Source organism: Ixodes scapularis, unplaced genomic scaffold (genome assembly GCF_016920785.2).
Source record: "Ixodes scapularis isolate PalLabHiFi unplaced genomic scaffold, ASM1692078v2 PGA_scaffold10__122_contigs__length_95168666, whole genome shotgun sequence".
NCBI lineage: Eukaryota > Metazoa > Arthropoda > Arachnida > Ixodida > Ixodidae > Ixodes > Ixodes scapularis.
The window spans coordinates 43903019-43930432 of NW_024609836.1; the positions used below are offsets into that span (position 1 = coordinate 43903019).

Here is a 27414-nt window from a genome sequence, read left to right on the forward strand (position 1 = left end):
GGGCGCTGTGCTTTCGTGCTTTTCATACCCCAGTTTTTATTTATCTCTTTAGTTTCCTTTGCTCAGGGGAGTCTTTTTTGTCTTATATTATTTTCGGGTTCCCCCGTTAGCGTCGCCCCGTCGCGTACGCCCGTGCCCCGCCAAGAGAGCATCTTCGCGCAGCGACCGAGCAACTTTTCGCGTCGTGATAGTGGTGAGTGCTGTGGTGCTCTGAATGTGTGATAAGCGACGAGGTGACTGTTTCTACCACCACAGTGGACATGAGGGCCGACGTTAGTGGATAAAAGGAACCGACGAACAACTGCTGCGAACGACACCGGACCTACCTTTTCGGCGACTCGCCGCTTTTTTTTTTTTTAATTCCCCCCGGATACCGACAGTCCGGTGAGTATACGGTGCTTGACACCACCTCTATCTCATATCCTGTGATGTCGAATCGGCGCTCGCCTGGCTCGCCGTCGTGAAACCTACACTCGAGGAAGCACGCAGCAAGGTCGCTCGCTCCAGGGAGAGGATGTTGTAGCAGGGTTCAGAGGTCCATTTCGTCGCACATGGACGCCTTTCGGACCCGAACAGTGCTCAAACGACGACCAAACACCTCGACGATCCGCTTGCCTCGTCGCCGAACGCGAAACTGATCCGTGGGCACCCGTTTGGCTTTGTTCGGCTGTCGCAATCGGGAATAATTTGCGGCGGACGGCCTCCGCTGGCCTCCGCCACCCACCAACAAACATCCTACACCACGCTGCGTACGCGTAGCTGGTGGTGGGAGACGTTTTTGGTAAGTGTGCGGGATGGTTTGTGTTGTGTGCCCACCTACACGTTTCATTAGAGTCCGATCGCCTGTCGAGACGACACGCAAGCGTTCGCGGTCTCTCGGGAGTTGGAGAAGCGTGTCATCAGCGATCATGATTCGTGCGTCGAGTTGTCTCGGGCTCGGGGTGCCGAATGACCAAAATGGGTTTGTACCGGGCGGCCACAACTACGATCGCGCAGACGCCGCGGCTTTGGTCGCCGCTGTGATGCGTCGCTACAAGGTGTACGGTACGGAAAGTGATCTACGGGCGGAGGATATGGGCACGCTGTACAGCGGTGAGTAATTCCGAAAAATCGTCGGCTCCATGGAGGAGGGGCGGGGTGAGGATCCTGGTTCCCTTGACACGCTTTTTCTCTCCATGTGCTCAATGATCTTTTCGTAAAATAACCGTCCTGTTGTATCCTTGAGACCGGCAGGGTATTTTCGACTCGAGTGAAACGTCGTAAGTTACGAGTGAATGTAAGCAAACGTTTTACGACGGTACCAGTCAGTGCCGTAGTGAGCTGTGACGTTTTTTTGTTGCCCACGGCAACAAAACGCCCATGTTTCTGTCAAATGTAAAAAGAAAAAAAAAAAAAAGTCGTTTGTGCGTTATTGTTTTAGAAGTTTTTATAAACCACCGTCGAGCGACATTAAATCCGCAAGACTGTACTTCGCAGACCAGCTCCTTTTATTCAGGTCAAGAGACTCTTCCTAAAGACGTGCCAACAAGAAAAAACAGGCGCCACTATCGCTGTAGCAGACGGGCACGTAGCCTGCTGTGGGTAGCGTCTGCAACTGAAACGCGAAACGACAGCTCTCGTACGCGGTCGGCCTTGCGCAAGGTTGGGTCTGCATGCGTGTGTTCGTTTGTGACATCAAGGACAAACCATTTAACAAAACGAGTCGACATTTCCGGCTGAACCTTTGTTTTTTAGGCGAGTTCTACGCACATCTGTTTTGAGAATCGCCCGCCTCAAACTAGGGATGCTTCCACATTCCATGTAGCTGCGTGGGTCATACATCTAGGTTGCTAATGTGGACATAAACAAAAGAAATCAAAGGTAGGAGGCCCCCCGTAGGCGTCGTTCCTCAGTACTCCGTTTGACCTTACGATGGACCGCAGTGGGCGCTACGAAATATCCCAGCCAATCGGGCGTTGCGAATTTATCACGTGACTACGCGCCTTTCGTACGTCGTTACGCTGGGATGACCAGTAAAATCAGCCTCCTCTATGCTATGGCAGGGTTCTCCGCGGTCCATCCTAAAATGGAACGGAGTTTGCCACTCGCCCAATTTGCGTAGTCGTACGCGCCCGTCCCACGTCGATGCACGTAGCAGACGGCGATGTTTCGTAAAGCAGACGACGTTCTGAGTGTGTTATGCCCTTTTCCAATATTTTCTTCTGATAAGCTGCTAACACTTGTTCAGTTGGTTAAAATAAGTGATTTTATAAATTACTAGCGACAGCTGTGCTCCCTTGGAGATTCGAGACCTTTTACGCTAAAAGATTGCAGCGCATCTGCTATAATGTCCATCTGTTTTGGAATATCTGAGGTCACCATCTCAACGCGTAAAATGTCGGGCTCTAATGTTTTTTTTTTTTTTAATTTTTATTTATTTATTTAATTTATCCGGGTTTGGAATTCAGCCGATAACGTCTCTGGCACGCGTGACGTGCTACGTGAGCAATCTTACCGATGACGTCAGAGAATGCTCGGGATGCTGAGTGTATTTTTGTTTTGTTTAGTTTTTCTCTAATGGGGTGAGCTATATGTGGGAGCTATGAAAACAAACTTACCAGATGAACTGCAATAACAAAATAGCCTCTTCAAACGTTAAAAAAAAAAATAAAAAAAAATCAAGCTACATGGGTTATTGAACAGTAGTGAGCTGATTCGGTCATTACATTGAGCAGTCTTTTTTTTTTTTTTCCTCATACTACAATGTTAGGGCTTAATTGTAATGACATCTGGTTCCGCAAAATTTGTTTGTTGACAGTCATGTTATTTTATCATAATTGGTTTATTGATGACTGAGTTTTTTATTTCTCTTTCTTTAATAGAGTTCAAAGTTAATTGCTTTATAGCTTTAAATGCATATTCCACTTGTCAGTTTATTATCATTAGTATATTGATGACTATGAGTTTTAATGTTTCTTACATTTCTTTTATAGATATTAAGTTTATAGCTTTAAATTTATTCCACTAATACAGCTTATTATCATTGTTATATTGATGGCTATGAGTTTTACTGTTATTTACATTTCTTCTATACAGCATTGATTTTATTGCCTTCTAGCTTCAGATATGTATTCCACATCTCAGTGACTAAGGGCATTCAGAGTTTCTGTATTCATCAAAGCACAAGAAAAAGTGAACAATTGGGATTCTGTTGCTTTCCAAATTGCTAGTGGTTTGGGGTTTCTATTGCACAAACTTTTCATGGATGAGCATATTCCTTGGAGTGAAGTGCCTGCGCTTGCTTGTGCCGTGTTCACATGCTCCTCATATCAAAAGCCTCAGAATAGGCAATCTCTGAAAAAGATTGATTGCAAGGAATACCTAATACAGCATGACTTAAAGCATGGGAGAAACTTCAAAAGTAATTATGTTAATTTTTTTGTGTATCAAGTGTCATTGCCTTACTAAGGTTTCAACATTGTTTTCGTGATTGGGTGTCAGTTTAACTTGCTATTGTTGATTTCTACTATAACTAAACTGTACCTAAATTTTTTGCTTTAAGCTCTCTAGTAGGGTTCTTCATTTTTGGGTAAAACCCGATATTACCAGATTTTTCCACCCAGAAGAGTTTTTATGAAAATCGGGTAAAACCCGATTTCTTCCTGAATACAGGTCTCGAAATCAGCTGAATTTATGGAAAATGAGAACGATTCTGGATCTGTTTCAGAACTGCTTCCTGGTTCACTCGTTTGATGGTAACAAAGTTCTTCGATTTGCATTACCTCTACATATATTTGCTTCATAATTTTTAACATAGTTTTTTAAGCTGTTGCGAAGCAAGAATGAGTCACAAGGCGGAAATATACAGTAAGATTGAGCACCATTGCTATATCACTTACTTTTTTGACTTTTCTTAGTGTAAATAACACATTTAAAGTAACTGATGACTGAGTTAAATAGACCCGAGAAAACCCGATTTTCTAATGGCTTCAGAAAGACCCAATTTCTCCCCGATTATCAGCCTGAAGAATAGCGCCCAGTTTTTACCCCCCCGATTTTTTTATAATATAAAACTCGAAAACGAAGAATTTTACTCGGTAGATAAATAATGAGCTGCATCTTGGGTAATTTATGTCTAAGCTATTTTCCTTTATCACAGTAGTCATTTATTTATATTAAGTAACTATTTTCAAAACATTCTGTTAGTAGGACATATGGTAGACCCTTGGAAATTCTTACCATTGTAAGTTGGAAGAAAACTTGTCAGCGAGAAATAAGCATAGTGACCTATGAGTAAAGGCCTAGTTAGGATGTTGTATTTTCCTGTAACATTTACATAAGAAGGCTTTTAAAAAATTCTTCAACATAGATGTGAATGAAATAAAAAAGTAGATTTAAGAAAGTACAAAAAACAAGCAGAGATACAGTTGTAGATAAAAGAAGCTGGAGCACAACACACATCATTGCTCACGTGAGCTCATCTGAAAGGCGTTGTCTAAAACATTGGACATATAAAGGTTCCTCATATCGTATCGCCCAATAGGTGATGCAACAGGCGATATAAATTAAAAGGCTGACTAGCTGGTACAAGTTGCCTTCCGATTCTTGGTGTTTAGCCAATCTATGCCTCCATCCATTTAGTTATCCTCGTTTTTACCAATGCTCACACCCTGGAGGGTCTGACCGAGGAAGTTACACCATGATTTTTAGCCCTTATAAATAAACTATGCACTGCAAGAAGCTGAAACTCCCATTAGAATGTGGCACAAGCGTAGGGGACATGTCACAAGCATAGGAGACATACTTGTCAAAGTAAAGAATGTGGCACAAGCATAGGGGACATGCTTGTCAGAGTAAAGAAGAAAGCAAAATTGTCTCTCTTTTTTTGGTTACAAGTTTGTTTCACTCAAATAAATGTAACACGCATCCAAAGTGCCACTTCTCGGTTTGGTGAACATTAGGCTCAGCTAGGTGGGTGTCAGTTCATAAAGAAATGAAATTTTTCCTAGTATATTTTTTTGATCCAGGTAACATCATGTTAGTGTCACAGACATCTAAAGTGTCATTTATTGGTTCGGCAAATATTAGGCTTACCTAGGTGGACGTCAGTTCATAAAGAAATTAGTTTTTCCTGTTATATTTTTTGATCCAGCTAACATCCTGTTCCAAAGGTTTGCCATTCTGTCAACAGCCCTAGCGTCACATTCACACAAAGTTCCAGCTTTCTGCAGTGCATAGTTTATTTATGCAAGCTTCGAAACCCGTGCTTGATTATCTTTCATGGTTAATTAGTAGTTTCTCGTCCCCACATTATTAGACATAACACCCAATGGCTATGCTGCAAAAAACAAGCAAGCAGAAATAAAAAAAATATTCGATGGAAAAAATTTAGACATTGCCATCACCATCACTACCGAGTGAGGCCTAGAAGCATAGCAAAGCCACCGCAACAAACCAGCGGATGCAGAGTCAGCGTCTGAGCAGACGTGCGAGGTTGGACGGCTGGGGCAGTGTGTCTCTGCGCGCAGGGTAGAAAACCAGTTGAGGCAAACAGACAGCTGCACCCACGCCCAAGGTAAGAGTAAGAATACGTACGGATTTAGGTTGGAGTCTTTCCAAATGTCAAAACAACGACTGGAGGCCGAGTTTGGTTTTCAGAATAAGTGGCTCCCCCTGCCCCTCCGCGTTGTGGGCGACTACACTTCTTCCTTTGTCTCCCGTCTATTTCACGGCCTTCTCGTACCTCAAGGGCGGTCCACATCGAGTTCTTTGATAGGGGACGGATTTGTTGTTTCTGTTTGCTGCAATTTCGAGTTTTTCATCCAACGAACAAATTGTTAGACCTGGTTTATTGTACCTTGCCAGTGCTTGTTTGTCGTGATATGAATTTCATGAAATTTCTCAAGGAACTTGTGTGGACAGCAGTCATAAAAAGTATGTGACAAACAGCATGGAAAAACAGAGGACTAGAAGGAGCCCTCAAACACAGCGCTGACTGGCAACTGAAACTTTTACTCCTGTGCGAAACGGCGAGTAAATGAGAGACAGGAATGATAGCAACAAAAAATGATCAACCAGATAAAACGTCCTCAGCATGCTGACACGTGCTTACCCAAAGTCAGGTTGATTGTTTTTTGTTCCTATCTTTACTGTCTCCTGTTTGTTTGCTGTTTCGTGCTCGAGTAAAATTTTCATTTACCCGTCAGCACTGTGTTGGTGTGCTCCTTCTTCCAGTCCTCCGGTTTTTGTGGGTATTTTTTTTTTTTTTTTTGCTGTTCTTTATTTACGCTATGCAAAACCAACTAGATTGACTCCACGCATGTTAGGTTTTGAAACTCTATGAAATCAATCTGTGCAGCGATGCAAGGTTTTAACTGTCTTACAAAACATAATTTTTTAAGCTGTTGTGAAGCAAGAAGTTGAAACTATCAGCTACCCCAAAACAGAGTGCTGGGAAGTATGTGACAAAACGAGCCTGCTTTTAAAGCGTTTGTATGGCTGCTATTAAAACAAAACTGGGATTGATTGTTTATTGATGTAAAAGCTCTGAATTACCACAGACTAAAATTTTGTGACATGGTCGTGGAAGTAAAAGGACAAGAATTTTTTGAAGTACAGGCTAGCTGGTGGAAGTCAACCATTTCGTCGTTTACCCTGAGACTGGGTTTTTTTTAGAAGAGCAGAAGTAACAGAAAAAACAGACAGGTCTCAATATTTTTTTGAATTTTTTTTGTTGGAGAAAAGTGACCTAAATTACCATTTATTCATCTGACACATGGAGTCTGTGACTTTGGCACCAATATCACAGACGAACATGAAACAAACGTTTGTCCTTTGTCTTTGCCACCACTTTTTCCATGTGCATGCTATTACTTCAATTTTCCATGCCATCAAGATTGATATTGCAAAAAGAAAAAGACATTGGTGAAGGTTTTGTACTTTCATTCTTGCACAATTTGTGACTAAACCTTTTTCTTTTAACTCAAAATGTGCAAACTAGCGCATTCGCAAGAGCAAATCCCCATTCCTGTCGTGACCACATCAAATTCCCTGGCAGGCAACGCTTTCCATGCGAAATATAATTGCAATCTCTTGAAAGACAAAGGAGAGCTTTCCCAAGCCCAATACATTCTCAAAGTCCTAGGACACATTCCAGGTCTCTCGCGGGCTCTTTCGAAACGAAGTCCAGCAAAATGACAGCCACCAAAGACAAAAGGACGCGGCGATCTTTCAAAGGACGAAACCTAGAACATTTTCCGAACTTCACATCTTGCGTTGTCACTGTCGAAGAGGTATGTGTTTACTTGTGGAAAGTTTGTACTGCCGGACGGCCTGCTGGCTGCTCACTTTGGCTTTTGCGAGCCGTTTGACATCCCTGGTCTATCTGGTTCGATCAACTTCCTCGTTTGTTGTTCAGTCTTTTCCTTTTCCTAGTCCTAGAACCCCGACAGTTGAGTCCCTCCAGTTCTTGCACTCCGAGAAGTAATCTTTCTAGTAATCTTTCTCGTGTTCGGTTTACTGAAGAGCTTGTTTCTGAAGCGGGTCAGTATACAAACAGTCAAACAGATTGATATGTCAAGTTGCTTTTGAGTGCCTCTGCAGCTGTTTTCGACTCGAGCAACAAAGGCTCTCTCTTGTTCTGTCGAAGGGCACTTCAAGAGATGGCATCTGAACACCATCTAAACAAATGCACATACAGAATGTCGGAACAAAATTATCTTTTTGCTCTGGTTTCAGTTTTGTTCCACAGAAAAAAGGTTCCATTCCGAAACAGAAACTGTTACAGTTTGTAATTGTTTGTGTTTGTGTGCAAAAAAAAAATTCGGAACCAAAATTCAAGAAAAAAATGAAATGTTTATATTTTTATCAAAAAGCAGGTCATGAGAAATCTCTAGCTAGTTCACACTTATTGCAGCGACAGGAAATGATAGAATCTATGTAAGAGACACTGCGAGGGAGAACAACTCAAGGCACTAAGCGTGATCTCGCTACCAGCACGTCATCAAGTGTACTTAGGTGAAGTGCGATCTCTGCTCCTTGCCTGGCTGTACCTTAGCAGTGAATCGTAGGCAGTTTCTTCTTCCCCTCACTATTGAACCAATTAAACCATTAAAATTCAATAAACGTTTTCTGAACCTGACCTTTGCCCCGATAAAACATACTCGAGCGCTGAAATGTACAGTTCCGATTGGCATTCCTTTCGTTCTTCCCGAAATGTCAATACATTTGGTTGTTCCTTGAAGGTATGGCTCCTTATCCAGCATTTTGAGCAAGCATGCTATGTCTGGTGGGCCTAGCCCACTTGCTAGGCCCACTGGATACTTGCTAGGTGCAACGAATACTGAAATGCCTCACCTGTTCCCTTAAACCAAAAACCGATAGGAAAATTTTTCGCTTTCACTCTGGAATAAACTAGTAAATAATGTTTTGATTACATTTTGTTCCACCCAAAATATATATATCTTTATTTTTTACGTTTTGACACTCTGCGTACATCAACAACACAGATCGAAGCATGTGCTCTCCGTTTGGCTTCAGTGACCTATCTGGTCCCACTCCCACGTCTGGAACCCGTTTGCTCGGGGCATCGTTTATGGGCGGTGGGAGGGCTGACTGCCCTGGCATGCAGCCGGTGATTGATGACTCTCCTCTAAGCGGCGACATCTGCTCCGCCATCACGCAGCTGTCGAGTTTGTTTGTTAGGCCGTCTCATTGTCGAAGGGGTGGTTGATCTGGGGTTGTACAACCGCTGCGCAGGAAGGCTGCCCTAGATGGCATAGGGCCAATTTATGCCGGTCATAAACCTGATATGGCGGGGGCACTGCGGCGCACGGTGTGTGATGTTTGACTCCCTTCCTGTGAGAATGCTTTGTTCCTTTTATTTGAATAATAATAGTAATAATAATAATAATTTTACAAACAGCAGCTACAGCATTATGAACACTGGAGACAGGGGAAACACAAAAAACCTTTCATGCTCTGCGCTGTTCATAATTTTTGTTTCCCTCTTTTGAATTCACCCCCTTGGGAAGAACGGGTACCCCCTGCCGGAGACTTGGTTTGAGGATTCTTTGGGCGGAAACTCGAGGGAACAAAGGGCGTCATTAGGAAGGGGCAGGGAGAAGTTCTTTAGTATAAGCTTTGGGGCAAAAGCCACGATGGTCACAAAAGCGATGTTTCAGGAGCTAAATCTATGTCACAAACCTCAGTGGTCACAAAAGCGATGTTTCAGGGCCTCGGTCTACGTCGTAAGCTGTTATGGTTGCAAAAGCGATGTTTCAGGAGCTCAATTTAAGTCGGAAGCCACAGTGGTGACAAAAGCAATGTTTCAAGATCTCGGTCTATGTCGCAAGCTGTAATGGTTGCAAAAGCGACGTTTTAGGAGCTCAATCTAAGTCAGAAGCCACAGTGGTCACAAAAGCAATGTTTCAGGACCTCAATCTAAGTCAGAAGCCACAGTGGTCACAAAAGCTATGTTTGAGGATCTCGGTGTACGTCGCAAGCTGTGTAATTGTTGCAAAAGCAATGTTTCAGGAGCTCAATCTAAGTCAGAAGCCACAGTGATCGCAAAGGCGATGTTTCAGGAGCTAAATCTATGTCACAAACCTCAGTGGTCACAAAAGCGATGTTTCAGGGCCTCGGTCTACGTCGTAAGCTGTTATGGTTGCAAAAGCGATGTTTCAGGAGCTCAATTTAAGTCAGAAGCCACAGTGGTGACAAAAGCAATGTTTCAAGATCTCGGTCTATGTCGCAAGCTGTAATGGTTGCAAAAGCGACGTTTTAGGAGCTCAATCTAAGTCAGAAGCCACAGTGGTCACAAAAGCAATGTTTCAGGACCTCAATCTAAGTCAGAAGCCACAGTGGTCACAAAAGCTATGTTTGAGGATCTCGGTGTACGTCGCAAGCTGTGTAATTGTTGCAAAAGCAATGTTTCAGGAGCTCAATCTAAGTCAGAAGCCACAGTGATCGCAAAGGCGATGTTTTAGGAGCTTAATCTAGGTCACAAACCGCAGTGGTCATAAAAGTGATATTTCAGAATCTCGGTCTGTGTCGCAAGTCATAATGGTCGCAAAAGCAATGTTTCAGGATCTCAATCTAGGTCTTGAGCCACAATTGTCACATAAGCAATGGTTCAGGAGCAGTGCTGCTTAAAGGGGTACTCCGCCGATTTTTGAGCTACCTCAACTAACTATACTTTCTGACTCCCAGGCCTTTACCCGTTCTGGAATGCTATTTAATATCGTGAAATTCATAATAGTTATTGCGAAATCGGCAAATGAAAATGATGCAAAAACAGACATTCAAATATACCCGCCCTTTTCAGGGCCATGACGTCAGTGGAAGTTCAGCTTGCCAGTCGGGCGAGCAGTCTAAAAAATAGAATATGCCAATTATTTGTTCCGTGCTGGAGCGCGGGGACTGGAGCGAGCTTCCAAGGCATTCATTTGACACCATGAAACTGCTTCAAATCAGTTGGGAACAAATTCTACAGTCCAAAGAGTGAACCCCTGCACTTCCAATGACGTCACTTTTTCATTGTTGCCAGTAGAGACTTTCAGTTTGAAAAACACGGTGAGGACCAAAATTGTAAATTCAATAACTTCGTGAAAAAAAATTATTTTGACCTAATATTTGGGATACTATTTTGGCGATGTTGTTTGGCGAGTTTACCAAAATTTCAAGCAAATCGGGGACCATGAAGAAATCGGCGGAGTACCCCTTTAATAGAGCTGACAGGATCTAGCTTTGTTGCTCGGAGGAACGTTTGCGCCTGCTCATGAATCATGCCACGCCCACTCAACTTCACACCGAAAACTCTCAAACCGGCAATTTGGAAATTGGTGGATTGTATTTTCCATGTGATCTCGCATTAATTTGGTATCGCCATGTTTTGGCTATCCTTACAAGCTTTGCTTGGTTAAAAAGCTTGTGTCATTGATTTTACTCTTTGAATCATAGTATCTTTCTATATATAATTTTACATATATGTTTGTAATGAATAACTAATTAGTTCATTGTAGAACTAATCAATCTTGGGCAGTATTGTGTTACTGTAACTTTGTTACTTTTTTGGTCACTTGTAACTGTAACGAGTTACTTTTAAGAAATGTAACTTGTAACTGTAGTTCTATTACTTTTTTCTGAGGTAACGATGAAGTAACGACGTTACTTTTGTCGTTACTTTCCAGTTTTTTTATGAATAATATATCATTGAACGAGTACAATATAGCTATTTCTTGCACTTTCCGAATTGCCTCTTTTGACATTGCGAGTGTCAAGTTGGCCTTGAACAAACTTGTGAACACATTCTTCCTTGCGAGTCATGGCCCGAATATAGCCGTGTGTAGATGGGATAATAAAAAATGTAGTTATGTTTTGCACGCGTTTCTACTTTGTGGCAGAACACTTACATCTTAGTATATCTTAAAGCTTTCTCTTTGTTGCGGTTTTTTTTTTTTTTTTTTTTGTGCGAACGCTTTTTAATTGGGTGAATCAACCGTGAAACAACATTACACACGGAGGGCACTGCAAATGTTTCGTAATTTTATTAGCGCCACTACTTCGCACTGCGCATGTTTCGTATTTCGATTTGCGCCACTACTCCGGCGTGGTGCAACAGTCGAGGCAAAATTTACTGCTGTTTGCGCGGGGCCTGTTCAGCAAGGGCAGGGACGTGCTCGCCATCAAACGAGGGAAACTTTCAGCCACTATTTACAAAAAGCAACTGCTGCAAAGTTGCAATATAAACTAAAAAGCATGCTTTTTAGTTTTATGCAATAAAACTTGGTGAGGGCCGTTTCCTAGAAAATTAACATCGTTACTTTTAAAAGTAACTAACGAGTTACTTTTTGTTGCAGTAACTGTAACGGTAACTTTGCTACTTTTTAACGAAAGTAACTAACTAATGAATTACTTTTTAAAAGTAACTTACCCAAGACTGAAACTAATTAGTGCATTAGTTCAACTAATTCACAGGAGATTGTTGCAGTATTGCTTTGCTCTACAGGGTGTTTCTTTTTAAGTGTAAATGATTTGTTTAAAAAAAGCCGTGAAAGGTGCACCTATGCGGTTTGTGCAGGTGAGTTATATGGCCAGGGGGACATCGTAACGATCAATTAGCTAATTCATTAAAATTTGTAATTAACTTTTTAATTATTGATAATAGACATATGGTTCTGATGAAAACTTGCTGAGTGTCGTCGAAAACCACTAAGTCAACTCTAGCGTCGACTGTCTGCAAAGTCTCCGTCTTTCTGCCCGCTTTCCTTGCGACACGAATACGGGGCGCACGCATGCTTCCGACCAATCAGGAGGCGTCCGCCATTATGTTGCAAGCACTCCCCGTGGTTTGGGGTGGACTCTCCCTATAATCTAGGCTCTCTAAATCGGTATGCCGAAAGCAACGCCCTTGCACTCCAGAGCTAAAGAAAAAAAATGCCAACAAAAATGGGCAGATTGGGCAGTTCATCTCACCCTGTAGCGGTATCATTTGGCTGTAAATGGAAACACAACCCCTCACATTTTGTTTTATTATTATTTCTTGCCCGCTTTGTTTTATTTAGAACCCGATTTTCAAATAGTTAACCAATCTTTGCCAATCTGGCACTGCTGCCAGCTTCCAGACGGTACCACGGTGACAGTGACGCACGAGGCACAAAGGGTGGAGGAACGTTGAAAGCTGAGCTAGTTGGTAGTCGTTATACACGGTGAACAAAAAGGGCGCAAAGGACAAGGACAAAAGAAGGAACATATACAACACGACAGGCGCTGACTCGCAACTACTAGTTTTTTACTTGTAGTAATGAAGGAAAAAAACATTGTGTATGTACCTTCTTCTGTCCTTGTCCTTTGCACTGTTTTTGTTCACCATGTAGAAGGGTGGAACTGCTCTCAGCCACTGGGAGGAACGAGCAATCGCCATTCCCACCCTTCCGACCCACCCGGCACCACACGAGCGGCGTGCAGCCGCGCGCATGCAGACGATCCGCCTCAGTGTCCTTTCCTGCCCGCAGGATACAACGAGGACAACATGATTGCCGGCGGGATAAAGATAGACGGCTCCTGGGAGCTGCACATCTACGTGACTGACCTCAAGATTGAGCGCAAGCTGCGTGTCAAGGGTGACACGCACATCGGCGGCGTCATGCTCAACCTCGTCGAGTCTCTCAGTGAGTATGCACTCCCTGATGGAACAGTCGCTTCCGTCCGCCGACAAAATGGAGGTCGGCTTTGCGGTGGTTCAGATGACCTTTAGTAATAAGGGCCGGTTCAGAGATTTGCGTTTGAGTGTGCTTGATCGCGTCGCAACGGCTCGTATCCTCGTACGATGAAAGAGCACACTTGCACTATTTATCGGGTAGCCCTGAAACCCTTCAGATCCCTGCATATTTAGTCCTTTTGTAAGCTTCATTCTTTAACTGTGGGCTTGAAATTATTTGTGACAATGTTATAAGTAGGGTTCTGTGTTTTTGGGGTTTGTCTCTCTTTGAATTCGGGGGTGTTTTTTCGGGGTTTATTTTTTTCCTAGAGGTTCTGTGTTTTTCGGTGTCAATTTCTTGTGTCGGTCAAGAAATCGGTGTTTGTCGGGCCTTACGCCGAAGAAACAAAACGGGCATGGAATTTCCCACCCTCCAGAGTACATGCTCCTTACCTAAATACTTGAAAACGTCCCAGTACTAAAAGAAGGAAACGAGAAAAGGGGTTTGTTCCCGAAGAAAGAAGTAACCTCGCGAACAATTCAGTGCGGCTGTGTTCAGGGCAAGCTCGAAATGAAATCGTAGCTAGAGATTTTTGCCTGGGAAACTTGGGTGCCTCCTCAGTAAAGGAAAGCATTCAGGGTTTTTCGGTTTTCCCTGATTTTGATAAAACTTCCTCGAGGGTTAATATTCGTGGTTTATCGGCACCGAAAACACGGAACCCTAGTTAGGAGTTATCATTTCTCGCAGGTAGTGCATAGATTTGATCTCTCAATGTACCGCGGAACCCAATCATATGCAGGTCAGAATGTTCCCAGGACGACCTGAAAGACGGCTCCAGTGTGCGAATGTGTTCACTCGTGGTAAGCGGTCACAAGTTGTCGTAATGCAGTCCGTCAAACTCAAATGCAAATGTGTGAACAAGCTTTGTTGCATACGTGCTCATAAAGGAGACACTGAAGAAGAGCAGAAGAGGCAGTGTACGCGGTGTAAAGAAAATAGTGTCCAGGCCACAGAGAAGATGCCAGGAGGCGTAAAAAAACACGGCGGTAAATGTCAGGGACGCCGAAAGACGGGTCATCTCCCGTCGCAATGACTCGACACCTCATTATCTCGACAAGACATGGTTGGAAAGTGCGGCTTCTTTTTGTCGCTTTCCTTTTATTCCTACTTGTTCTATGTTGGCTTTTCCGCCCTGGGCCCTCAAACATGACACCGGTACCACCTAAAGGCAACAGTGGCAGACGTTTCCTCTCGGGGCCCTCAGGGGCCCTCGTACTACACCTTTTCTTCATTGTTGTTTGGCTCTCATATTTTTTTACGTTAGGTGAGAAAAGATTTTGATGACAGCCTGCTCCCCTCCTCTGTTGGGAAGAAAGATGGCCGGCTCTATTTTGGTGGGGGGAGGGAGGCGAGGGGAAGCCCCCCTCGAAGGAGGGACCGACGATTCTCAGCTGTTGTGTCTCATCGTCTGCTTGCGAGGTCGACTGGGTTCTAGGCTTGCGACGAAGGTGGCGGCTGGCGCCGCTGGCCGACCTTTTTTTGACGCCACCCCCTCTGGCAGAGGATGCGGAAACCAGAGCAGAGGCCTCAAATCATTTTTAGACATCAATAAAGATTTTTTAATTAATCAATCAATAAATCAGTCTATGCCAACCTTATGTTTAGAAGCGTTCGGGACTGGTTATCGTGTTGACAGTTTACAAAGATCTGGTTAAATGAAGTTTAGGTGGGAGTCTTTCCTCTGAGTTGTTTCTGAGGAATGATGCAGCTTTATTTGCGCTAATGGTCAAATTTTGATGTGATCATATTCATATTATACTTGTACTGCATTTTGCTTAGTTTGGGAAGCATTAAAAAATGGTAAGCAGTATCACGCTGTTGTTACCTTTTATTGCTTTAAAGGTTTTGTTGTAGTGTACCATTTTCATGGAGTGAGATCCTATTGTGTTATGCTTTTCAATTTCTTCATATATTTCATATTCACATTGGTGCCAGAGTCATTGTATCTAGATGGGAGAAGTTCTAGTAATCTGGGCAGCACATACAAAAATCAGAAAAGCTGTATGTTCATGTGCCAGGCACTCATTCTAGCTCACAAACCATATATACTTAATGAGATTTTTTAGAGCTTTACTATACTCTAATGACAACTTAAGACATAGCAAAAAACTCAAACTCCATCAGAACCTAGCCCTGACCGTCTGAGCAAAATTCCAAAGTTTTAGCACCAACCGTTATCTTATTACAAAGTTGTAGCAGTTTTCTGAAAATTGCAATGGAAAAAAGGCGGTTGACAGAGCTCTCAAATACATGAAGCTCTATGGTGCCAGAAACTGAAAACGGACAAAAATGGGCCCCATTTCCTCATTGAAAATTTCAGAAAATCATTTATAGCTTTTGAATAAGACAACGGTTAATGCTAAAACTTTGGCGTCTTGCTCGAACGACTGGAGCTGCACTCTGACGGAGTTTGAGCTCTCCGCGATGTCTAGTTTATTTTTGCAGTACGAAAAACAGGGTTCGGTCTTCTCGCAAACGCCCGTCCAAGAAGATGTAAGATTTTGCAAATACTAAAATGTAAAAAAGAAAAGAGGGGGGAGTAAATGGAATGGTGCGTTATCTTTTACAGAATGACATTATTTTGGCTTGCACCCTCTCGAGATTGCTTAGGCACTCGGGTACTTTATACGAATGTGATGACAGGCTTACTTTACATGATACATATCTTGGTCTCTTCTGTACGGTTCCTGGAGATGTTTGCAATAGATACAACCTAAGGGTAAAAGTAATTAGGATTATCAGCTTAGACTGATTTCTCATACTATGAAGTCTGCCTTACCAGGAAAGGAACATGTGGGGCAGTAGTCACTTGCAACTCGCTCTAAATTGGCCATCCTTGTGTTTTCCATCCACATTAAAAGCTTTGTTAAGAACTACTGAAAAGAGGTACCAAACATGCGCTTTAATTCACACCATTGGATCAAACATAGCAGCTGCAAACGCCTTCCGACAGCAGAAAGTGTCAAGGATTCGAAGCACGCGCCCCTCAAATTCCTCTGCGAGCATTTGCGAGATACCTAACACGCAACACCACTAAGCAATCCACCGGTACCCGTGGAAGGAGTTATGACAGCCTCGGCGTAACGGGCCACGCAATGGCTGCCCCACCAGACATTTCTGTCTCCCGCTCCCCTTCCCTTTCCGTTATACTACGTTCACCTCGGAGCGCTCGTTTCCGCAGGCGCCGCCACGCACGCACGGTGTCGCGCCGGCACCCACTTCCCAGTTTAGAACCCGGCGTGGGGACCTCGCGTCTGAACTAACGCACAAACGGGACACACACACCGGCGCGGATTAAGGCAACTGGGGCTCTGTGGCTTTGGCAGCAGTCCTGTGGAGCTTACCTCCCCTCTCTCTCTCTCTCCACCCTTTCCTCTAAGTAGGGGTGTTCGAGGGAGAGGGGGAGGTGTCCTAAATTTAGGGTGTCCCCTTGGTCCCGTTATATAAACGCGGGCTCCCGGCTGCCAAAAGGGCCATCCGAGATATTGAAGCGGAGGGTGGGGAATTTGTGAATTTGGCGGCTCTGGCTGCGTTGGAGCTGTTTGTGTTTGGGGGTGAGGGGGGAGGTAGGAGTTGTTCGATTTAACTGTGTAAACGGGAATGAGAGGAAGGACGGGCGAAATGTGTTTCGGCACGTCGTGACGACTGTTGGAGGTTGTTGGCGGGGCCCGAAAAAGGTTAAGGTCGGGGGTGTGACAGGGTGCCGCTTCCGCTTGGTTTTTGCGTCTGTCCATTTGTTGCTCCGGGAGCATCGGTTTGATTTATGGGTTTTGTTTGCTTTCGTGGGATGCTCCAATGCTTTCAGTGGCTATTGTAAGTTCTAAAGTTTATTGTGACGGTCATGACGGTGCCTGAAGGATACTGCACGAGACGGCCGTCACCACGGTTGCGATCGATAGAATTGCGCGAGACATTGGGCAAGAGACATTGATGGGCAGGGAGCGATGCAGCATGGACAGTGCTAATAAAAGTGTGGCAGTAATAATTGAGACTCTTACATCCTAAAGCATGGCTAATCGTGAGGAAAATTATTGAAGCAGTTTGTGATATGTGCAAAAACAAATGTGATGATTTCAGTGTGAAATGGACGTTCCCATTGGTAATCTGACAAACTGGCAGCCATTTGTTTGCTCTGCGTCTTAAAACGTTTTACCTGCCAGGTCTCTGGTGGTCTTATGTTTACAATGATGGGTCAAGCAAAAATACATTCTGTAACCATTTGCATTTTTAAGTTGTTGAGAATATGCCTTCTTACAGTTTCTTACATTGGATAGAAACTGTATGCCTTAGCCTGACAGGGAAATTTTAAGGAACTATGTATTAGTACAGAAAAAAAGTGAGCAAAGAAAGTATGAAAGAGGAAATTGGCACTAAAGCAGCTGAGGCTTTATTGCAAACTGAAGCATTAAGGTGCATGATCAAAGTATCCCAGGGGCCATTATTACGAGAACAAAATTTAAAATTTTTAAAGCTTTCGTAATTTTGCTCGTTTTCGCAAAGCATATTGTACAAAGCAATTTTGTTATGCAGTCACGTGTTAATCTTGTTAAATTGGAAAGAGGTCGGAAAGGGAGACAAATATCTCTGATGGAACACAGTGGCAATGCACAATATGTTACATTATTGGAGCAGTGCCTCGCCAATTAAATATATGGGAAACTAGGAAAGAAGACCACTACATTCATGACAATGTTGTGAGACTCTAGGACACCTTCACCCATTGTAAAAAGAAATCAGTCGCCTTCCTTCGGAACTTAACCAAGCAGTTGAAGTTTCTCCAGCTTGAAAAACAGTTTTTTTTTCTGTTCATCTCTACCCCTTATAGAGAACGCTACCCCTTGAGAGTGTGAAGCTGTTCTTGGCATTTCGTTATTCAATGTCGACGAAGATGTAAGAACATTGGGAGGGCCGACCACCCTCGGAACTGGTATTCCAAGAGCCGGCGCATGCGTAGGATCTTCTTAAAGTTCCCCCTTGCAGCAGCGGCAAAGAGGTACCGGGCCCATAGTTTCCGCAGATCGTGGCTGCTAGCCACACTGCACTATCCTCGTGTTCTGAGAGCATGCACAACTAGAGCTTATGAGAGCTGCAGTCTACTACAGTGATCTATGAGACAACACCTAAAAACTAGTTGCGACATTCACGTTTTGAGAGCTGCTGACTGCAGTATGACTCCTTGCATTTCAGTGCAACATGGGTTCCCAAACTAGGTTCCTAGGAAGCTAGGGGTTTTTCCCAATAACCCTTAAGGGGTTCACTGAGCTCTCAAATTTCCTTGACCACCAAACGTCTTAAAGGGGCAATGCAACAATATTAACTTTGAAAAAAATCTGCATTTTTAAATTTTTATATTGTTTATCTTACCAAAAAGAACGGAGAAACCGCCTCATTCTTTTGAAATATTGCGATTCTATTGCATAACAGCAAAGAAAAGAATGGGAATGTTTTGCGATTCGCAGCTGCGCGGTGGCAGCCACGGGAACTAAGGCGCGACGCGCAATCGGTATAATGTAATAGGTTTGCAAAATGTGCCGTGATCTGCTTAATTTAATGCCATATTTGATAAATATTGCTGTTTCAACACTAGTAAATACTTCGAAAATCCCATGTCATCGACAAAGTTGTACTATATTCAGTTTTAGTGGCGCCATATGTCTGAGGTGAAAGAAACTATTCCTCCCTTGAGCCTCACCTCAGTGTGCTACTAGGCGAGTCGAACTGCCTTACAAAAAGGCAAGCTCTTTGTGCCTCCCCCCTCCTCCCCCTCCTCCCTCCTCCCCACTCAGAGTTGCTCAGAGTCTCAGTCCAACCTTCAAGGTCGCCGTGTGAATCTTAAGCAGAAGCCGCGCGCCGCGCTAAAGGCTCTGAAAGAGATCCCAACCGGCTACTCTCTATTCCCATTGCGCCTCACTGTGCACCTGACTCGGAAGAAGGTGCAAGAGTTGAGGGTGGCTTGGAGGCGCCCAAAACGTCAATTGTTCTACTTTTTTTCTTCTAAAGAACTAACACACGTTGGCAAAATTTCTTTTCAGTTCTTTAATCCATACATGATAGGGAACAACTACCAAAATTATTCGACCCAAGTCCAATCATTGTTGCATGTCCGCTTTAAGTACAGAGTTCTTCCAGTGAAGGCACTATTTTTGAAAATCTGAGCCACCCATTAATCTTGAGACCAGGTGGAGTTTCTCGGTTGTCATTCAAGAGAGATAGGCCTTCCTCGAGATTGAGAGGTTTGAGAACTCCTGAACTACAACTTGTTGCGCAGACTTTGGTTGCCATAGCAACTCTCTTGCCACGAGCAGTTGTATGCAGTCTGGCACACTAAAATGCCGACGTCCGAACCACCCTTTCCACTGCTGTTCCAAGTGGTGAAGGGAAGCCTAGAAGACATTATTTGCATGTGCTCATTCACATGGCTACCTCTCTAAGGGATACCTGTAGCCAGCAATGTAGCCAGGAGTTTCTTTTTTTGGGGGAGGGGTGTTGGCGCTATGCATATGCGTAGCGCCAAGTGCCCCAATTACATTTGGGGGCCTGGCGCCACACCCCTGCTTTTAGCTGTCGTCTCTGCTCCGATTCGATGGCACTGAATCGACACGATTAAAAAAAAAATTGGGGGTTGTGGGGATATTTACACAGTGTGTAGTTGGTCAGCCATTTAAAGTTGCGACGAGTCACGCGCTGTAGATGAGCAATTTAGCCAGTGCAGTACAACCGCTAGCCTGGGGTCTTTAACGTGCACCACGCAGTAGTGATACACGACCGCACGCCGGTACGATGCCCATCCAGATCGAAACGGGCAGGGGTGGGGCTCGAACCCAGGATCCCTGGGTTCTGCAGCGCGAGCTTTCGTTCCACGCGCGTCGAGCTGGGTGTGCGGTTTAGCCCACTCAGCCACCGATCCCCCGACACGATTCATCTATTTTCACTAACTACCTATGCAAGCAAAAATTAAGAATAAAAAAAATCATACATTCGAAAGCTCATGAAATGATTAGCTGCCCCGTCCTTGACACTCGCGCTCTGCTCTGTCCCGTCCGCCAGACGTTCCGACGGACTGGTCGGACCACGCCCTGTGGTGGCCAGAGCAGAACACATGGCTCACCCGCACCAAGTCCACGCTGGACCAGTGCGGGGTCATGGCCGACGCCCTGCTTCACTTTACGCCGATGCACAAGACCCTGCGCATCCAGTTCCCGGACCTGAGGATCATGGACGTGCGGACCGACTTCTCCGTCAAGACCTTCTCCTCTGTCGTCAAGGTCTGCAAGGAGCTCGGTGAGTGGATCCGCTTACGCGCTGCCCGCGCTTTGAGCCACAAGCACGCCGTTCGTGCATCGCACGAAGGACATGGCGTTCGCTGCAGACATGATAACAGAAATGTTTGCAGACCGTCTTTTGTACAATGTATTACCAGTGCAACCGCGGATTCAGCTTCTAGGGAAAATGGTGGAATCCCTGCCGAGCCCCAGGAAAATTCTGGGACGTGCGGTTGGATCTGAGTTCGTACCAAACGCTGAGGCGGCGCTCGCGTCGAATGCATCTCAGAGTGCGCGCCAAAAGTCGGTATATTCAGCTCATATCTGCCTTCAGCACAAAAGGAGTTAGAGAAGGCGAGAAAGCAAGGGACCTCGGGAGGTTATGTTGCGGATGCTTTCGAGCATGGCAGCTCTTCCAGGTCCGCACTTAATGCTTACATTGAGTCTATTTGTGAGACTAGTGGGCACGTACGCTAGTCACACGTGCCAGATTCTAGCAACGGAGTTGTCGTGGTGCCCAGAGCACGTCCCCGACTGGCGTGTCTGCCACACCATTAAAGGCGATCGCAATCCCTCGATTTCCTTTTGACAGCATTGCAGAAGTGTCGGGCTGTCTTGCTTGCCGCGATCCCAGCAGTGGCAGACAAGCGGAGGTGGGCGCAGCAGACGGCCGTTCTACTGCGGTCTGCTCTCCAGCTTGGCGGCACACGGAAGCTTCGGCGACCGGGAGCAGGAACGCCGCGACGGCGGCGACCCTCCTTGCGTTCATTCACCTTTTCGGCCGGAACTTGTACAATGAACCACCAGGATCGTGACATCCGACAGCGCGGCAGGTTGGCTTCTGCGAGGTCACTCGTTGACACTTCGGGACCACTCTACATGCACGGGGGGGCGTCGGGCACTAGACAGACCGGTCAAAGTTGCGTTTCTTGCACCGTTGCCGTCGTCTCGGATTTTAGTTCTTGCATTGCACGACCCTTCCGAACGGAGTGACGAAGAGCGTGCCCCTCGGTTTGACAGGCATCCGGCACCCCGAGGAGCTGTCCTTCTGCCGCCCCCTGGTGGGGGAGCACCTCAAGCGCAACTACCGGGCGGTGGGCTGCAGTCCCCGGCAGAGGCCCAAGGAGGGCACGGACAGCATCAACCTCAACCGCAGCAAGGCCGGCGACAGCAACGGGACCCTGGACGGACCCCTCGCCGCCCCCCTCAACTCGGTGGGTCAACAGACCGAATGCGCGGCAAACATACGACGTGGACATCCGTGGTGGAATCGGTTACGAAGCATTTGAAATACTGTAATTGATTACAGTTCTACTAACTACCATATTTTCCAGTTTGTAAGACGCACCCCCCTGTAAATGGCTCTTTTTATGAGAAAAGTTTGTATATAAGTCGCACCTCACACAGTTACAAGAATGGAACCAGCTCGTCGATTTGATTTCTACAATCACTGACCCTCACCTGTTCCAAAACACTATCACTATCCACTTTTTTCGATGATCCATAAACTGTTTGATTGTTTGTTCATTGTTATATTACTAATATTGTTCACTTGTTACAGTTTTACTTCCCATTTTGTGTACCTGCTCTTCCTTTGCCTTCGGGCTTTGAGGGCATGCACGACGAATAAATAAATAAATAAATATGTGACATATACTTACAAAATGCTGCGAAAAATAACAAGTTAAAGTCCATACTTGTAAAAAAAAAAAAAAAATGGACACATGTCGCACTGTTCTGCTAGACACACCGTCAAAAATTTGAGGAAAACAAAAGTTACTTATATGACGGAAAATGCGTTAAATACTACACATGTTCTAATGAAATTTCAGTAAAGGCTGGATTGCACATTTACGTTTGAGTGTGCTGTGCCTGCTTGTGATGGCTTACAATGAGATGACACACCGGCGCCACCAATCGGGTAGCCCTGGAACCCTTCCAATCATCGGATATATTTTAAAACTTTTCAGGCATCATTCTTCCACCGTGGATTGAAGTAATTTGGACACAGTCATTAAGCGACCGTCTCTCACGGCTAGTGCACAGATTTGATCTCACAGACACTGCAATGCCTTCAGTATAGCTATCCCGGAAGTTGTTCCAGGGCTACTGGGCAGGCGCCGCCACTGTCGGTCGCACTCAAACACAAACGTGTGAAGTGGCCTTTGTAGCACGGGCTCCCAAACTGCGTTCCCCGAGCTCCCAAATTTCCTCGCCCATCCCCGTCGCCGAAGCTTTTCATTGGTTCCTAACTACGAGCCAAACACGCCCTGTATTATTGTATATGGGGTATGTGGCCTCCTCTACTGCTTTATTGATCTAATGCCGCAGCCAGGAGGGGTTTCTCGGCTGCCATTTGAGGCATACAGGGGCTCCTCAAGATCAAAGAGTTTGAGAATACTGGCTTCGTAGGATCGCAGCTGATCGTATCCGGCGCTCGTTGCAGAGCACCACGACCCACTGGAACACGACGATGGCACACAACGGGACGCTGCCGGGCCTGAATGGGAGCTTCCTGTCCCCAGACGGCAGCTTCCTGTCCCAGTACGAATTGCCCCTGGCCCAGAGCCCCAACCGGCCGGCCCAGGAGATCAAGGCGGCCCTGCTCCGGCCAAAGACCCTCGTGGAACGGGCACGCCTCAATGCAGGGTGCGTGGCGCTCCTTCACCATTCCTGTTTTCAGTGTTCACAGGGTGTTGTTTGAGCTGGCTCAGAATTTTCAATGAAAAGGAAACTTGTATACTGTAAAGTTTCGAGAGAACGCCCGCCCCCGAGAGATTGCCCATCCCGTTTTTCTGGCTAAATATCTGTAACATAAAAATTTGGAAACATTGCCGACCCATTGATTCTTGTCGGACGTCACGCGATGTGCGACGGGAATCACATCAATGTGCATTTCGCTGTACTGGCACGTCTGACAAGCAAGTTCATAGCGGGTTCTTGTGTTTCTGTCCGCGATCTGCTTGTGCGATATCGGCTCCAGTAACGCGCGAGTTGTTTCCACATGTATGTTGTACCGTGAAATGCGAATCTGCTGCGTCCGCAGTATGCGTTCCCTTGACATAAAGTTTATAGCAGATTCCCGCGTTTTTGTTTGCGATTTGCGTGGCGATCTCGATCCCACGCAAGTTGGTCTCACATGTATATTGCATCGTGAAATATGATTCTGCGGTATTTGTTCTAGTAACGTACAGGTTTGTAGCAGATTCCCATTTTTTTGTCCGCAATCTGTGCTTGCGATTCACTTTCCGTGACAGGCAAGTTTGTGGTGCCTGAACAAAAGTTTGCATTCAAACGTGAAGAAACTTCGTTCGTTAGCTTTTTAAGCCACCGAGGAATAACAGTATATCATTTTCTTGCTAGAGCCTGCCAAATGGAAGGAAAGAATAGAAATTTTGGCGTCGATCCCATGCATTCCACAGAGCGAATTAATGAAAATGGCGGCCCTCCTCGCTCAGCTGGGGGCAGCCGGGAGTTCACGCAGATGCACTCACGCCTCTCGCTCTGCACCATGGGCTGATTGGCTCACTTGGGAGGGAGGCGTTATGGCGGCGAGATCATAGACTGGCCAAACTCTCCCAATACATGGCTCCAAGGGCTCTGCATGTGTTGCTTCCTCGTAGCGCACAGGTGCCGAGTGAGAAGTGTACTCAACGGAGCCAACCCTCGATGAGTATGCAAGAGTACATGTTAGGCAGCGATGTCGGGACAACCTACATTCATCATTTGTGCTTGTTTTTTCTGGTCAGATTTTAAATGCGGAGTTTTGGCATGTATGGATAACAAGGAACACTCTCACAAAGTCTTGTCTATGTGCACTGACAAACAATGTCAAAAATACATAATTACTATTCTTTATATGCTGGTGAGGCGTGGTACACTGCGTAGCACTCGTCATCCAAAAGTGAAAATAGCTGAAAGCAGTGTCGGTATATCAGAAGAAGTTTGAGGAAGACATCACCTCACTGCTGGAAAGAATTGCTGACATTTAAGATGCAAAAATAATTTTTTTAAACGTCATCTTGAAACTTCAAGTGCATATATCTCAGCTTCACTTTTTGGCAGCAATTCCCACTTTAATAAAATGATTGTTTCAGTATGAAACTGCCGAGAGACGTAATATTTGCGGATTATATGCCAAAATTTTATCGAGCCAGTTACTATGAACTGAGATTTTGCATTTTCATGTTCCTTTATTATGAAAAATTGTAATTTGCAAAACTTGGCAAATGTAAAAAAAATAATTTCATCAATTTTCTTTTACCTGAAAGCTGTATATTTTTTTTATTTTGTTCATAGTAACTGGCAACAAGTATTTCAGTATGCATTCCACCAGAAAAATATGTGGTGATCAACACCATTTCTGAACGATAAATTCATTGAGCGGATTCCATGCAAAGCTACGTTCTGGGGGTATAGTACCTCATAAAATTGGTTCACAGGCCTGAAACTTTGCATGCCCTCCTTCTATATGGCTACAAACACCACCTGCAAACTTCACGCCAGTTAAGCGAGCAGTTCAAAAGTAGACATGCCCAGGTGGTGTTCCCCTTAAGTACAGTGCACAATAGTGAAAGGCTTCAAGAAACTATTCAAAGTTCAATCAGAAAATATTGGACCACAACCACTATTCGCTCCAAATTCGTTTTGAACTCAAACACCACTATTCGCGTATGCCTAGTAATTTGCGTTCGGGTCTTTTTAGCCCTAGGGCCAAGTTTGTGGACATAGCGACCGCTAGATAAAAGGTGAACTTGGTTAATTAGTTCAAGCTTGGAATCAGACTCTCTGTCCCATTTCCTTCTCTTATTGATACCCTTATGTTTTAGAAGTATTTCCTGGAAGTTGGGGGATCCCACAGCCGTTTCTTGTTTGTTTTTCCAACACAAAAGCCCTCAATAGACATTTTTTTTTCTGTTCGATACCGATAGTGAAATCTGAAAGGAAAAAATAAAACCTCAGGAAATGTTTTCCGAATTTGTAGAAAAATGAACCCCGGGTACACTGAACCCTACTTATAATTCAGGTTCTGCATTTGCGGTAAATACCGGTAAACCACGAAAATTGATCCTTGATTCAGTTTTATCTAAATCAAAAAAAAAAAAAAAACAGAGTTGGAACTGACAAGCAGACCCTACGGTCATCTAAGGTTCAGCGTCTGCCAATTGTGCCGGAAGAGCCACCCGCGTGACCTTTATTGCAACACCACTTCGGCAGTTGTTTTTGACCCCCGATATCCGGCATCCATTGCCAAGAATCTGAGAACAGTAAATACATAAATCAATATCAGGCCACACTCGCTCGTCGAAAGTGTTTCGAGAGACGTCTGGAAACCTGGACTTTGGCCAGTTGGCACCCCAAGTCGTGAGTGTGCAGCCGTTGCTCATTGTCGAGCGGCCGGCTGGGTCTAGCCTTGGCTCCGACCCTCCTGTTTGCTACTAAATATGTGGCTTGTGACAACAGCCAACAGCTTTTATGTCTTCCCGTGTGCATTTGTGTGTGCGTATATGTGTGTCTGTGTTCTTTTTACTCTTGGCTGGGCATGACCTGCTCAAGACAAACAAAGTGAATGTGAGGTGTGTCAGTAGAACACGCATGGTTTAGAACAGCAGAGGGATCGGCAACCAAGCATGTTGCAGTACTGCAATTTGGAGCCATGCCACGCTCATCATCAATACCAGCACGTTGAGTGCCGTTACAATGGGCCTTGCTTGCTGCAGGTTACGCCTCGGCTTGCGTTTGACTTTATATTAGCTTGAGAATCTTTCCGCACTTGGCAACACTTCACGGCGGCAGACGAACAGATGGGGCCACAACGTCCAAGCTGGCGTAGTCCGAACACAATTCACCGAGACGAGATGAGAGGCACAAGTTCACAACCGCAAATGGTAACAAAAATTCAGCACAGACACTTAAGATTGCTTACGTATACTCCGTGTCACTACTTGTGTGCAGTGCAGGCGAAGGTAACGGTAAGCAAAGAGAGAAAAGGCGAGCACTAGGAACGCGGGATGGGAGAGCACGGCAATGGAGGGCGAGGGGAGAAAGGAAGAGCACTAGAAACGTTAGAAAGAAAAGAAGCTTCTCTCCTCCTCCCCAGCCCTCCAAGTGCTTTCCCTTTCTCCCCTCGCCTGGCATTGCCTTCGCCTGTACTGGACGCAACTACTGGCACGGAGTATAGGCACAGCTTTAGTAAGCCGGAAGCGTGGAGCAGCCGGGGCGTCAGGGAAGCATGCTCGTCTCACTCCCCGGAGGCCCAAATTCGATTCTCACCCAGACAGAAATGTACCAAATTTTCTTTTCAAAGACATTAATTTACTTTGTTTACAGGAACCTCCCTGAAAACTTGTTTGCAGCCAGTGGGAATTTAGGTGCCGTTTCGCTGCTGCAGACAATGCCCAACCAATGGGAATGGAGTTTGCTGTTTTCGCCAGCTTAACCGGCATCGCTCAATGAGGCAGTTCATGCTTTTGCAGTAATAATGATGATAATGACGCGCAGCTAGAGGAAACAAGATCCGTCCCACAGCGTGACGTAGCAGTAGGACATAGCAGTACTCAAGTAGCACTGCCAAACCATGCCAACCCATGCGCAGCCGGCATAGAATCTAAAATGGTGGCTTCTCGGTGGTGTTTCCCGCCGATTGCTCGCAACAATTTTGTCAGGAAAATAGAACTTTTGGACTTCAAGCTGTCCGAAACATTTGTCGTGAATAAGCACAATTTTTATGGGGTAAGTCACGGTTCCGCCTTTAGGTCCGAAATATCGAACAAGTCCGAATTATCGAAGTCTGGAAAATCGGTCGGCGACTGTAGATGGTGCCAGCGTGCCTGTGCGTTCTCTCACCATAAGAGATCACGAGAGGTTGTAATGCTCCCGGCCGTAAGCAGACGCGAGTGTGTGAACCAGTCTTT

At 45.1% G+C, this 27414-nt stretch overlaps 1 protein-coding gene across 2 annotated transcripts in view; it reads left to right on the forward strand.

Annotated features, from left to right (window-relative positions):
- LOC8036094 (unc-112-related protein) overlaps positions 1-27414 on the forward strand; it is a 41597-nt gene continuing 14183 nt past the window's right edge. Inside the window, exons 1-6 of one of the 2 annotated variants that reach the window (XM_029992601.4) lie at positions 1-193; positions 256-384; positions 12993-13148; positions 20286-20519; positions 21521-21714; positions 22947-23149. In XM_029992601.4, the coding sequence (XP_029848461.1) occupies positions 13010-13148; positions 20286-20519; positions 21521-21714; positions 22947-23149 (770 nt within the window). In that variant the 5' untranslated portion in view covers positions 1-193; positions 256-384; positions 12993-13009. Of the gene's footprint in view, positions 194-255; positions 385-498; positions 782-12992; positions 13149-20285; positions 20520-21520; positions 21715-22946; positions 23150-27414 lie in introns of those variants that run through there. The other variant, XM_029992602.4, reaches the window with a different exon arrangement.